This window comes from Salmo trutta, chromosome 6 (genome assembly GCF_901001165.1).
Source record: "Salmo trutta chromosome 6, fSalTru1.1, whole genome shotgun sequence".
NCBI classification, from domain to species: Eukaryota; Metazoa; Chordata; class Actinopteri; order Salmoniformes; family Salmonidae; genus Salmo; species Salmo trutta.
Window position 1 is genome coordinate 18874330 of NC_042962.1, and position 15598 is coordinate 18889927.

Sequence of the window (15598 nt, forward strand, 5' to 3'; positions counted from 1 at the left end):
TGTATTTGGCTAAGGTGTATGTAAACTTACAACTTCAACTGTATATAGCAGTCTTATGGTTTGGGGATAGAATCTGTTCAGGAGCCTGTTGGTGTCAGACTTGTTTCTCCGGTACTCAGTGGTGCAGCTGTTGAACTATTTGAGGATTTGAGGGCCCATACCAAATCTTTTCAACCTCCTGAGGGGGAAGAGATGCTGTTGCACCTTCTTCACGACTGTTTGCATGTGTGTGGACCATTTTAAGTCCTTATTGATTTCGACACCGAGGAACTTGAAACCCAGGATCCAGTTGCAGAGGGAGGTGTTCAGGCCCAGCATCCCAAGCTTGGTGACTATTGTGTTAGGCGCTGTGCTGTAGTTAATGAACAATATTATCACATAGGTAGTCTTATCTAGGTGTTTGAGGACAGTTCCAGTGCAATAAAGATCGCATCGTCTACAGTATGGATCTGTCGGGGCGGTGTGCATATTGGAGTGGGTCTAGGGCACGTGTCAAACTCATTCCACGGAGGGCCGAGTGTCTGATGGATTTTGCTCCTCCCTGGGGTACTTGATTGATTAATTAAGGTCTCTAATTAGAAAGGAACTACCCTCATCTGGTTGTCTAGGTCTTAACTAAAAGGAAAAAACTAAAAGCAGCAGACACTAGGCCCTCCATGGAATGAGTTTGATACCACTGCTGTCTGGGATGATGGAGTTGATGTGTGCCATAACCAGCCTTTCAAAGCACTTCATGATTACATATGTGCTACAGGGCAGTAGTCATTATGACAGGTAGTCTTAAGAGTTCATGGGAACAGAAATGATGGTGGTCAGCTTGAAACATGTGGGGATTACAAACTGAAGAGGTTGAGAATGACTGTGAATATGCCTGACAGTTGTTCTGAGCATGCTCTGAGAACACGTCCTGGAACACCGTCCGGCCCTGCGGCCTTATGAGCGTTGACCTGATTAAAAACCTTATGGATGACCCACTTGGGAAAACAGTCATTTGTATGCTGCGATGAGGGCTCTACCTGAGTGGTTCATATGGCAATGAAAGTAGATGAGAATGAAACATGGATTGTTTTGTTTGGCTGCTGCGTTTTAACTTGCTCTAGTGTATTAGAGTGTCTGCCAAATGACTGGGTGTATTGGGTGAAATGTAATCATTCAGTTGAGCTCAATTGAATGGGTACTATTGCACTATGCCATAGAATGGATTTTAGCAACGTACAATAGAACAAGTAAACCTACTTGTTGTCCTCTGTGGGGTGTGTGAGGATACTCCCCACTTTACCACACAAACACCATGAAAATACAGATGGGAATCAAACTGAGCTATATACAGTAGATCATGCCAGGTTTTATTTTAATGTGAAAGCTTTGGTCTCTTACCTTTCCATGCCCAGCTGTCGAACCGACTTCTCCCATGTTGAACCTGAAAAGAACACAAAATATAGACGTCAAAATCCTCGCTCAACAGAGTGGACCATTATTCCAAACTCCTGAGGTGGACTTAAGATGGCAGCTGCTCAAATGGCAAGCTTTCATGAAGCACTTTCTGTTATCCCACAGAGCCTTCCCATCATTCAACCTGGAGTGTTGACAACCTGAGCCCCATTAGAATACACTGAAAAGTTGAAGTTGTACCAACCCATCTTTGACTCGATAAACTTTCTATGCCTGCACAGGGATGCAATCCCACTTCAGACACCAATGTGGCAGATCTTTCAAATGATATACAGACTACATGAACAACTTAACCTTGAATCCAATCGTTTCACATGCACACTGACCCTCCTTAGGACGGTAACACAGATCTAAACCATATGTTAGCGAAGGTAAACCACACACACACACACACACACACACAGGGGCGGCCGTGCACCATCGACAGCCACTTGGAACGCCCTCCGTCTCACAGTTAGTTGTCATCCCGTGACTCACATGACTCATGCATTTGGCAGACAACTCCTCTCTCTCGTCTCTTCCGCCTCTTTGTGTGTTTATGACACGAAACTCCGCTGTCCGCCCGCACGTTGATTTAACGACTCAGGGAAAAACAAAAATGTTCTTCAAAGGCTTTGGACTCCTGGGCTTTTTGTTTACAGAGACAGTTCCAGGTGTGTGGAGGCCCCCCTCTGGACGGGAGTTGTCTTACTGCCAAGTGCCAACTCCCAACACACCGCCCCCCTGCAGCTGATCTGAGGATAGTTACCCTAACGACAGATCAATGAGTCAGTGCTCAGGCGGCTAATTAGCTCTGTCATTAGCTCGTTAACTGCCTGGTTAATAGGCCCTACTCGGATGAGAAGACATGTTCACCACTGGGATGACTGATGACCACTTCCTGTTTAAAAAAAGGAATTTAACTGCAGCATCTACTATGCTGAGAAAGTACTTTCTGTACTTAACTTGAAATTATTCAACTTTATCAATAATACAGTTCTTGGTAACACTTTACCTTAAGTTGCCCTTAAGTTGCCCTTATATAACTAAACAGTAACAACTGAAGTAACAACATTGTATTAACACATAATTACATATTAGTAACTCATTTGTAATAACATGCTAATAGAGCTTAGCCATTTCTCTAAAACACACTGTCATCATGGTGTTTTTTAATGGTAAGTTTGCAAACATTGGTTGTGGTAAGTATAATTGAAACTTGGGTATCATTATGGTAAGTGGGGAAATAAGTATAGCCAGTTATAATTGTAATGGCTTAGCAGATCATAAAAAAAGAAGACACATTTTTACAGAAACTCAAAAGGGGTGATTTATACTAATTAACACAAATTTGGATCAGATTGTGCAAGCGGTGCAAACAGATCTGCAAGGAAGATGGATTATTTTAAATATGCTATTGGACCAAAAACCGATCTGGCTAATTAATCTATATGGGCCACATAATGATGATCCACACTTCTTCTAAAATATATATAACAATCTATTGAGCTCACAAGCAACGAAAGAATCTATTATTATGATTGGAGATTATAATACGGCTTTAAGTACCTCAACGTATCATAAAGGAAATCCCTCACTGACCCTGTATATAGCTCAAACTGTACAAACTATCACCCTCAAGCACTTAAGGAGATTACGAAGATCATGGATACATTACAACTAGTGGATATATGGAGGTTGAAAAACCCTGACCTAGTGAGATATACGTACATGAAGGAGGCCGTCTTGATTACTTCCTAGTCTCGTTCTTGCTGGCAATTTGTTCTTAACTAAGACAAAATAATTCATAATTAACTATATTTTGCACAGCATAGGTACAGCAGATCCCTTTATTGTGTTGGACACTTTCAAATGTACTTTTAGAGGCCATTCAATACAATACTCATCATTAAAACAACAGCAGTTTAGATCAAAAGAGATTTGACTAATAAAGGAAATAGAGGAAGTAACAGAGCAGGTAGATGGTAATGGGAACTGTACTATAGAGGCACAAAATAGGTTAGAGGAAAAACAAAAAGAAATGGAGGTACTTATTCAAGAACGATCAAGTGTAATGTATTACAAAAATAAAGCGAATTGGATGGAAAATTGTGAAAAATGCACAACCTTTTTCTTGAATCTCCAACATAGAAATTCTACCAAAAGGAATTTACAGAAACTCGTTATAAATTATGGAGTTATCCGGGATTCACAAATGATATTTTGAAAGAGGAAGCAAAATATTGTCACGTCCTGACCATGTTATTTTCTATAGTAGAGTAGGTCAGGGTGTGACAGGGGGGTTTATTCTATGTGTTCTATTTCTATGTTCTTAGGTTCTAGTTTTTGTATTTCTATGTTGGTTTGTTTGGGATGATTTCCAATTAGAGGCAGCTGGTCCTCGTTGTCTCTAATTGGAGATCATACTTAAGTAGGAGTTTTTCTTCCTGGGTTTTGTGGGTGATTATTTTTGAGTAGTGTTTGTTTCTCCTCTGCGTCACGGTTTGTTGTTTTGTCTATTCAGTTATTTGATGTATTGCATAGTTTCACAGAGAAAATAAAATGTGGAACTACACACACGCTGCACCTTGGTCCTCTCCTTTTGACAGCCGTGAAAAATATTTTAAGCATATGTTTTCTTTTCAGTCTCCTCCATTTCCACTGAATGATCTTAACTGTAAGGATTTATTTCATAATGTAAAATTAACACATTTACAGAAAGACCTGTGTGAAGGCCAACTTACAGAATAGGAACTTTGAGGCAATAAAATATTTTCAGCCTGGAAAAACACCAGGACTTGACAGTATACCAGTAGAGGTATATCAGACCTTTTTTGATGTACTCAAAGATCCATTATTGCATGTTTTAATTACTCGTATACAAATGGTAGACTTTCAGGTACTCAACAAGGTCTGATTTCATTACTACTAAAACAGGACCTAGGTGGCAAGTATAAAGGTCTGTAACACTTCAATGTTGTGATGCGAAATGCGAATCCTGGCGAAATGCATAGCACATACACTACCGTTCAAAAGTTTGGTGTCACTTAGAGATTTCCTTGTTTTTGAAAAATAGTAAATAATTGTCCATTAATATAACATCAAATTGATCAGAAATACAGTGTAGACATTGTTAATGTTGAAAAATGACTATTGTAGCTGAAAACAGCATATTTTTTATGGAATATCTACATAGGTGTACAGAGGCCCATTATCAGCAACCATCACTCCTGTGTTCCAATGGCACGTTGTGTTAGCTAATCCAAGTTTATCATTTTAAAAGGCTAATTGATAATTAGAAAACCCTTTTGCAATAATGTTAGCACAGCTGAAAACTGATGTCCTGATTAAAGAAGCAATAAAACTGGCCTTTTTTAGACTAGTTGAGTATCTGGAGCATCAGCATTTGTGGGTTCGATTACAGGCTCAAAATGGCCAGTAACAAAGACCTTTCTTCTGAAAATCTACTCTTGTTCTGAGAAATGAAGGCGAGAAATTGCCAAGAAACTGAAGATCTGGTACAACGCTGTGTACTACTCCCTTCACAGAACAGTGCAAACTGGCTCTAACCAGAATAGAAAGAGGAGTGGGAGGCCCTGGTGCACAACTGAGCAAGAGGACAAGTACATTAGAGTGTCTAGTTTGAGAAACAGACACCTCACAAGTCCTCAACTGGTAGCTTCATTAAATAGTACCCGCAAAACACCAGTCTCAACGTCAACAGTGAAGAGGCGACTCTGGGATGCTGGCCTTCTTGGCAGAGATGCAAAGAAAAGCCATATCTCAGACTGGCCAATAAAAATAAAATATTAAGATGGGCAAAAGAACACAGACACTGGACAGAGGAACTATGCCTGGAAGGCCAGCATCCCGGAGTCGCCTCGTCACTGTTGACTTTTAGACTGGTGTTTTGAGGGGTTAATAATATATATATATATTTTTTAAACACACTATGAGGGACTAGCTAACATTATAGTCATTATCCTCAAAATGAACCTCTCTAGCTCAGCTGTTTTGATGCCAGCTACTAGCAAGTACTTGTTTCTCCCTGTGATGGATACAGCACCTGTGCTATGGCGAGGTACACTATAAGCAATGTATGTGTTGCTGTATGTGTTGCTGTATGTGCTGCTATCGGCAGCTAGACAGCGGACCATGAACATTTCCTTTAAGGATTCCACATTGTATATTGTTCCCTTGCAGAGGCCATGGCTAAGCTAATAAAGAGGAAGGGGCACACGCGCTTGTTTCATAGACAGTTTACTTTACGACAGTTTCTCGCTTACAACATGTGCACCTTTTCTTCTTCACTTCCTCCCTCACTCCCTTCTCCCTGTTATTTTATGGTTATAATACAGCCTGGACATTGTCTATGAGAGAAGGCTACAACCACAACGTACTGCAATTTATTCCACACGAATTTATTCTCGCATTAATACAATATTACAGACACAGATTTATGCCGGGCCATGGGAAAATGTCATGCGTGTTTAACAAGTTGTTTTTCTAACTACGATGCATGGAGGTTGTCTGACTCAATCTGACGTAGCGACTCCAGGTTTTCAACGTCTGAAACGCCAGGCGTCACAGGAGTCATGAGGACTGGTGCCTTGTGCTGCTTTAGATTTGTGTGTTTATATTTCTGGACGCTTATAGTAGGAGTAGCAAAAAACTGGGCTGACAGGATAGGCCAACTTTAGATTTACAGTATAAAATTATAAAAAAGTTACTTACAAAGCTCTGGTAAAAAAATAACCTCTAAATTTGGCTCGTAATGTTTGTCTCACAGGCTCACGTCCGAATTAGAGGCTCATCCATGTTTCTCAAACGTAAAATTTCAAAGTGTTTGGTTACTTCTCTGTACTGTTCCAAGGTTAAATTGAGGCATTAACTCAGAATTCTTAAGGTAGGGGTTAAGGTTTGGGATAGGCTTTAAACAAAAATATCAAAAACAACTTTCTATCGCTGGATTCAAACATGCAACCTTTGGAACCATAGGCAGATGCTTATGCCTATCCATCATCCCCCTCCACAACGCCATAGGAACACCAAAGCATATTTGAAGGTAACAGCGCTTACTGTTGCCCCTAGTGGCCGGTTTCAACAACATCTCCCGATGTCCTCAGACATGGATGGACGTCAAATACTGACTTGTATCACGGGTGACCTGCCTACTAATATCCCAGACAGGCAAACTAACAGGTGTTACTTTTCTTAGCATTCTCCATTAGTAAGCTGCAGCTAAAGTTACAGTATAGGCCTACACATTACACGAAAGAGAGAGAGAGAGAGAGAGAGTGTCAGAGAGAGGGGAGAAAGTGAGAAAGAGAGGAGAAAGTGTGAGAGAGAGAGAGAGAAAGGAAGGAAGGAGAGAGAGTGAGTGGGGGCTTTGTGGAGCAACGTTATGGTTACAGGAGCTGTTTGGCAGCTCCCTGCAGATGGGTGCAGTGGCTCGGAAAATGAGGGAGCGCAATAATGTGGTGCCGCGGGAATAACGTAGCGTTGTAATAACGTCCAGGGCTGCAGGCAATAAGCCTATACAGCCCCCAGCGCAAATAGACACACACACACACACACATTACACACACCAGCCACAATTCAGCTCATTAGTGAAGAAACACCTCATTGAACGCAGCTATAATATTTAGTCATGGCATCAGTGCTCAAATACATAATTGTGGATTTTAAAACTGCAAATCCCCTGTGTATTTTCACCCGGTTGAAATTAAAACAATCTGTTACTTTTGTTATGAACAGTAGCCAACGAAATACACTAGCCATGTCTAAACCATGCCTCGTACTATAGTTGTGTTAACTGCACATTGTTTGTAATAATGATTTGTCTACCACTTAAATCACGAAATTGAATTACCATTCATGACCACTATTTTCTTTCATAGTCTTTTCTCTTTGATAGCTGATGTGTACACATTCAATGCAGTAGTTTATACTGTATGGTGGCGACTAGAATAGCAGACGCAGCAACCTGTCTAGAAGAAGCCATATCTAGACTATAGTGCGGTGTGGTAATCCTATCTGGATATCACTGAGAGAAAAGCACTTCAATTAGACACAAGCGGCCCATCAAACAGCCTGGTGGATCAGCGAAGCCTCAGAAGTAGTAATTATAACATTTGTCTGTCAACAGCGATACAACGCCCCTGCTTAGATCACACTACATACCTGGATTAGCCTAACACTGATTACTGTACATAGTGAGTATAGCACAGATTCACTACTACTTCCCCTTAGCCTTTCTGTCTCTATCTCTCTATGATGTCATGGTCACAGAAATGGTGGAAGTCACCTGGGTATTCGGTCATATGGTTAGCTCAAAGGAGGTAGCCAATAAAAGAGTGAAAATGAGGGATCCAGCGTTTCCATATACAGCAACGGGAGATAGGAAGGAAACAAGGAAGGTAGGAAGGACAAGGAAGCACGAAAGGACCCTAAAATAAAAACGCCAAAACCCAGGAAAATCCTCAATTTGTGACGTGTCAAGGGAGATGAAAAGAGTTTTATTTGTGATGTGTTAATTCGAGACAGCTTGTAACAGTTCATTTCAAAATAACAATGAGCAATTCAGAAACACCTGTGGCAAAGACAGTCTAAAAACAATCTCTCAACTCCCCTGGCAGCGGTTTGCTTCTGCTGAGAGGGAGGTGAATGTTTTCATATGGCTGAACATGGGTTATTTTACAGATGATGGCTGTTTGGATAAAACTATGCCTAAAAGTCTTACAGAACATCATAGAAATCTATTAAACCAGACTTCTACACGCCTCCATAATGCTTCGACAATGTAAACAAACTGCGGATGAGACACCTTGTAAAAACCTGCTAACCACCAACTACCAAGGAAATGCTTTCAGTTTATGTGCATTGTGGGATTCAATTGCAATTAGGTTATTTTGGGGGGGAATATCATAGAAAGAGGTCCTCCGTGGATATATTAGCTACTGAATTAAGAGCTAATAGTGTTTTGGTCGAGGAACAGACATTGAGTTTTAGTGTATTTATGTCGGTGGAGGAGGACGTAAAACATAAAGGGCTCTTCCTTCCTGGAAGTCTCTTATTAATGACCTCATCCTAACCTCTACTTCTCAGTATTTGACTGAAATATGTACCGGTATTCCTTTTGAGTGCCAGGTACTGTTTATATTTAGGGGCAGGAGCTCCACAATACTTCGGAGATAATATTCCATAAGAGGAACAGGAGATCAAGCTGTAGAACATTTGAGGCGCCGGTCCTCAGTTCCGGTGAGCTCCTGCCCAAATCAAGCATGGGACAGACTGACAAATGGACGGACGTACACCTGGCAAACATGGCTGCCGCTTGCTCGCTGACTGACCAAGCACATATCCTAGTTAGGCTAAGTCAGTAGAGGGCAAAACTGAGGGGCCCACTCAAGGCAAGGCTGGGGCCACTTAGTCGATCATTTGAAACAAGATGTTTTGAAGATTTCACCACTCTTCTCTGGTCATTAGTCGTGACAAGGGGTGAAATGCAGATAAAGAAGATACGACTGAACCTCTGACAGAGATGCCTTTCACTTCCCACCTTCACACGCCTACTGTGGGACATGTCTACAATGTTGTTATTGCGTTTGACACATTGTTTACATTAGTAGCTACTGGAAATTGAAAGTTGTATCCTCTCCTTTGTAAGCCATCTGTACTGCTACCTGCGTACCTATGAAATGTGGGCCATGTGTTATATGTATTTTTAGAGTGAATTGGGCTGCGCATCCTGGGGAAGATGATTCTTATCGCAGGAGACGCAGAGCTATTGACGACAAACACAAAACAAGAAAATAGGAGTCATGTTTTGGACGTTTGTTATTTTTGCTGGCAGCTCTTCAATGTGATGATAGATGAAAAAGTCTTGTTGCTGGCGTCTGAACAGCTCAACTGAGTCCGCACACAAAACAAAGGACTATTAATGCAGACAAGGCACACAGAGAGAGAACAGAGACGCCTACACAGTACACATACAGTTCCAAAAGCACTCTTTATTCTGTACCCGCTGCCTGCTACACTTCTACCATTTCTAAAACTATTTTCTATTAGTACCGTTTAATTAAACAAAGAGAATGGTTGGCACGCAATAAAATAGACTTGTTTAGCATTTCAAAATTCACTTATTGAAATCAACTTAACTTACCCCACATTATGGATTTGGCTTTCTCGAGGGAGGATTTAGTATATGCCTACTAGAAATGTACTTCCAGTATAAGTGTTGACTGGATGCTTCACAGTACTTTCATCTTACAAGGGCAGTTCTGTAGACTAAACTATCTCGGTTGTACAGTATATGTAGTGTATACTTCCAGTAATTGGGCCAGTGTCTGTCTTCACATAGCCGCCCTCTCTCTCTCGCCACAACACTCTCTTTTAGCAGCCAGGGTCATTTTTCATCCCTCTTTCATCTCTGACCTCACCTCAGGTTGCCTCCACAGAACGGCCGCTTGTTTTCGCTCCCTACGTCGCTCCTGAACTTCCCTCTGCGCTCTAAGGGCCACACCGGCAGCGGCAGCATTTGCAGCTGCGCATTTTTACGGTGGAGATTGAGATTTATCCCCTGCCAACAGCCATCGCTGAGAGGAAGATGTCATTTTTGGCACAGCCCAAAAAAATGCACCAAACTCACATGGGGATGCAACTCACATGGGGATGCATATGTCACCCAACAGGCTGTGGACCAAGTGGAGAGGGTGATCCGTGAAATGTTCCTAAAGTTTTATTAGTGTCTTGTGTTAATCTGAGGTCATGTTGACTGGCCACCCCTCCCCCCTCAAGTCCCCTTACAGTGCCGTACACTCACCGCCACGACACACTCAAAGGCCCCTTGGACCTGGGGTGAATGTAGAAACAAAGGAACTGTTGGGCCATCAGATAACGTTCCCTGTGTGAAGGAGCTTCTTCTTTTGGCTTCCCCCTAGCTAGCGCTGTGATGTCATAGGTGGTTACTAACAGGGGTACTAAACATAATACAGAGCATCAAATGCTGTCAGAAGTGAAAGTTAATGTGGGCATATCTCACATCTCACATAGCTCAATTGAAAGGCTGGTATTCAACCAAATCCACGCTTTGGAAAACTTGCATTGCAACAATACATGTTACAGAGCCAAGAAAATACCAAAAAGTGATGTAATCTTGACAAGATCATATGAAACTCCCCTTTCCGCAGTGCAAGATTAGCAAGGTGTGAATTTGATGGACGCTGCCTCCCTTGCAACTCCATACAGCACAGTACATCCCCAACCAACCAAGATCATTGTAAGGTTCTCCTGTCAGCAGTAAAGATCCCGTGACACAATATGAAATAGTAGACTCCACAGCTATGAATAGCAATAAAAGTAGGAATGCCGAACCTCGTGATAAACCACGGTGCGAAATACTTAAAATGAGCACTAAAATGTTTGTTTTAAAGCCCCATATGTTGGTACTGGTTCCCCTTACTACTCAGATACAGCAGAATATGCACTGAGTGTACAAAACATTAAGAACACCTGATTTTTCCATTACATAGACTGACCAGATGAGTCCAGGTGAAAGCTATGATCCCTTATTGATGTCACTTGTTAAATCCACTTCAATCACTGTAGACGAAGGGGAGGAGACAGGTTAAATAAGGATTTTTAAGCCTTGAGACAATTGAGACATGGATTGTATGTGTACAATTCAGAGGGTGAATGGGCAAGAATGTATGTGTGTGTGGAAGGGTCACAGTTGCTTTCCCTGATGTTTCAGTCAGGCCAAACAACAATACCAAGTATAATTCAATGTGTAACTTTAGACGCATTGGATGTGGGGAAGGGTTTGTGTTTGGTTCACATAGTGGTAATAGAGACCATGTTCCTCATAATGAGTCTGGTTAACGAATTGAGTCCAATCAGCTACTGTTGAGGATTGTAATGAGTGTTTCAGAAGGAAAGCACATAAGGATTGGAAGGGCCAGTACATAAGGATTGGAAGGGCCAGTACATAAGGATTGGAAGGGAGGGCCAGTACATAAGGAATGGAAGGGAAGGGCCAGTACATAAGGAATGGAAGGTAAGGGCCAGTACATAAGGAATGGAAGGTAAGGGCCAGTACATAAGGATTGGAAGGGCCAGTACATAAGGATTGGAAGGGCCAGTACATAAAGATTGGAAGGGCCAGTACATAAAGATTGGAAGGGCCAGTACATAAGGATTGGAAGGGCCAGTACATAAAGATTGGAAGGGATGGGCCAGTACATAAGGATTGGAAGGGCCAGTACATAAAGATTGGAAGGGATGGGCCAGTACATAAGGATTGGAAGGGCCAGTACATAAAGATTGGAAGGGCCAGTACATAAGTAATGGGAGGGAAGGGCCAGTACATAAGGAATGGAAGGGAAGGGCCAGTACATAAGGATTGGAAGGCCCAGTACATAAGGATTGGAAGGGAAGGGCCAGTACATAAGGAATTGAAGGGAAAGGCCAGTACATAAGGAATGGAAGGGAAGGGCCAGTACATAAGGATTGGAAGGGAAGGGCCAGTACATAAGGAATTGAAGGGAAGGGCCAGTACATAAGGATTGGAAGGGAAGGGCCAGTACATAAGGAATTGAAGGGAAGGGCCAGTACATAAGGAATTGAAGGGAAGGGCCAGTACATAAGGAATTGAAGGGAAGGGCCAGTACATAAAGATTGGAAGGGAAGGGCCAGTACATAAGGAATTGCAGGGAACGGTCAGTACATAAGGATTGGAAGGGCCAGTACTGTAATTTTGCCCCTAGTACAAATACTTCTATTTCCTCAGAGCTCGGATTGATTTCCGCTTTAGAATTACTGAAATGAATGAATTGTTCGGGCAAGTGTAGTCAATACTTCACAATGAATTGCACTGAGTGGATTTGGCGTAATTGTTCTGTTTGACTTTTTTATCACACCCAAGAGTACAGTCTATAGTGTCCACTACTATTTACCCAAGAGTACAGTCTATAGTGTCCACTACTATTTACCCAAGAGTACAGTCTATAGTGTCCACTACTATTTACCCAAGAGTACAGTCTATAGTGTCCACTACTATTTACCCAAAAGCACAGTCTATAGTGTCCACTACTATTTACCCAAAAGCACAGTCTATAGTGTCCACTACTATTTACCCAAAAGCACTGTCTATAGTGTCCACTATTATTTACCCAAGAGTACAGTCTATAGTGTCCACTACTATTTACCCAAAAGCACTGTCTATAGTGTCCACTATTATTTACCCAAGAGTACAGTCTATAGTGTCCACTACTATTTACCCAAAAGCACTGTCTATAGTGTCCACTATTATTTACCCAAGAGTACAGTCTATAGTGTCCACTACTATTTACCCAAAAGCACTGTCTATAGTGTCCACTATTATTTACCCAAGAGTACAGTCTATAGTGTCCACTACTATTTACCCAAAAGCACTGTCTATAGTGTCCACTATTATTTACCCAAGAGAACAGTCTATAGTGTCCACTACTATTTACCCAAAAACACTGTCTATAGTGTCCACTATTATTTACCCAAGAGTACAGTCTATAGTGTCCACTACTATTTACCCAAAATCACTGTCTATAGTGTCCACTACTATTTACCCAAAAGCACTGTCTATAGTGTCCACTATTATTTACCCAAAAGCACTGTCTATAGTGTCCACTATTATTTACCCAAGAGTATCATCTATAGTGTCCACTATTATTTACCCAAGAGTATCATCTATAGTGTCCACTATTATTTACCCAAATGCACTGTCTATAGTGTCCACTATTATTTACCCAAAAACACTGTCTATAGTGTCCACTATTATTTACCTAAAAGCACTGTCTATAGTGTCCACTATTATTTCTGCTCATATCTGTTAATTGCATTCTGACTACAACTGACTCCAGCATTGTCACAACTTTCCACTGTACTGTGTTTGCCAGCGAATTTTCATCAGTATTTTGGAATTGTCCCGTGGTATTTGACAGAAAAAAGGCTGTTAACGCAGCTGTTTACAACAGCACAGCATTGTCCTGTCTAGACAGGGTTTAGAGTTGATACATAGTTCCAACCGTTCATCAAAGAACTAGACTATTTACACATCGCACACAAAGTTACACTCTAGTTTTTCAAAACTTGGTGAATCGGTGAAGTTCCTTGATTGATTGTTTTCGTTCCGTCTTTTGACATAACACCGTGCACACTGACACTGGGGACGAGTCCAGACTGGCGTTTCAAGGGGTATTTATGCAACTTGAAGACACCGCCCTTCAATTTTTATGATTGTACTCTACACATGTGAAACAGACAGCCTTCACTCTGAATGTTTGGTGGGGGGTTTGAATGCACTTCTGTCAGGACAGCATGGGAGTGAGGGAGTTTTTTGTTTTCATTATGTTTATCCCCATCTTGAGTGCAGATGTTGTGGCTTTATATTGCTACTCAGGGAGAGTTGTGCCAGTAGTTTGCAGCAGCAGCAATAGCGGGGCCTGTGTTGGGCCGCGGCCCAGGCCGGGTTTCGGGTTCTGGTCTGAACACCCTGGTGTCGGGGCCAGTGGGTAACCTGACTCAGGCGTGGGCTGGGCTGTGACCTCTGCTCACCCCCACCCTGCAGCCCCAACCAGCCCAGGTGCCACTTACTGGGGTGGCTGCTCACAGACCTCAGCCTAGGTACTGCTGTATTCCAAGTAATGTATATCAATGTGGGATATACGGCATATCGACATGTAAATCCAATCAATCCATTTAGAACCAGCAAATAGCCACCAGTGGCATTAATACTGCATTCCTGGTCAAGAACATTTTTCAACCCCTAGCAATCCTTTAGGAAAGCATGTAATGTTATGGCCGATGTTAAGGGTCAGGTGTGAGACAGCTGTGTGTGTGTGTGTGTGCGCATGTGCATGTTTGTACATTCCTACACATGTGCGTGTGTGTAAACGAGGTAGACCTGACATCACACTGTGCTGGGAGTGTAGTAGAGAAGGTTGATGCTCACAGTTGAAGTTGGGTTCTAGGTTGTCTCCTGCTAGCAGAGTGTTGACGGTGACCTGGTAGATGATGTGCAGAAGCAGGAAGGCTATACTGGTGAAGCACAGGGACTTGAGCAGGCGCCCTGTGTGTCCTGAAAGAGAGAGAAACATGATCATCTAAGGTTTTTCAGATACCGAGGTCATTCAAGTGTATATTTCAGACTCACTGAATGGCTAACAAAACTTAAATAGTAGTAGTGATGATTAGGCTACTTCCAGTGGTGGAAAAAGTACTCAACGGTCATACTTGAGTAAAGATACCTTAATAGAAAATGACTCAAGTAAAAATGAAAGTCACCCAGAAAAATACTACTTGAGTAAAAGTCTAAACGTATTTGGTTTTAAATATACTTAAGTATCAAAAATAAATGTTATTGCTAAAATATACCTAAGTGTCAAAAGTAAGAGTATAAGCATGAATCATTTCACATTCCTTATATTAAGCAAACCAAACGACACAATTTTCTTCCTTTTTTTATTTACGAATAGCCAGAGGCACACTCCAACACTCAGACATAATCTATAAACATAGCATTTGTGTTTAGTGAGTCTGCCATATCAGAGGCAGTAGGCAGATGTTCTCTTGATAAGTGCGTGAATTGGACCATTTTCCTGTCCTGCTAAGCATTCGAAATGTAACGAATACTTTTGGGTGTCAGGGAAAATGTATGAAGTAAAAAGTACATTATTTTCTTTCGGAATGTAGTAGAATAAAAAGTAAAAGTTGTCAAAAATATAAATAGTAAAGTAAAGTACAAAAATGGACTTAAGTAGTACTTTTTACTTAAGTAGTATTTAAGTAGTATTTTTACTTAAGTTTTTTTACACCATTGGCTACTTCTTGGTTGTATTCTGGTTTTACTGGAGTTTAAAGGTTACTAGAGCATGAAACAAATTTCAACTTCACAAGGACGTCAACTAACAATGTTATTGCAACATAAACTTCATAACTAATCTCATATCATTAGTTAGGCCATACTTTAAACTCAAATTGATTCAACCAAATCCTATTCCAATAATCACAGACCTGTAAATACTCACAACCAACTATTAGCAGCCCAATGATCCACCAACTGTAGGGTAATGTTAGAATCCAGTCATTAACCCAGTGGAGACCCCACAGCCCAGTTATAGGGTTGATGGTT

General features: G+C 41.4%; 1 protein-coding gene across 2 annotated transcripts in view; it reads right to left on the bottom strand.

The window, feature by feature from the left end:
- LOC115195579 (piezo-type mechanosensitive ion channel component 2) overlaps nucleotides 1-15598 on the bottom strand; it is a 160145-nt gene that overhangs the window by 93857 nt on the left and 50690 nt on the right. For both annotated transcript variants that reach the window (XM_029755585.1, XM_029755586.1), the window contains exons 3-4: nucleotides 14420-14545; nucleotides 1378-1420 (exon numbers count right to left, since the gene is read on the bottom strand). In XM_029755585.1, coding sequence (XP_029611445.1) covers nucleotides 1378-1420; nucleotides 14420-14545 — 169 coding nt within the window. The remainder of the gene's footprint in view (nucleotides 1-1377; nucleotides 1421-14419; nucleotides 14546-15598) is intronic.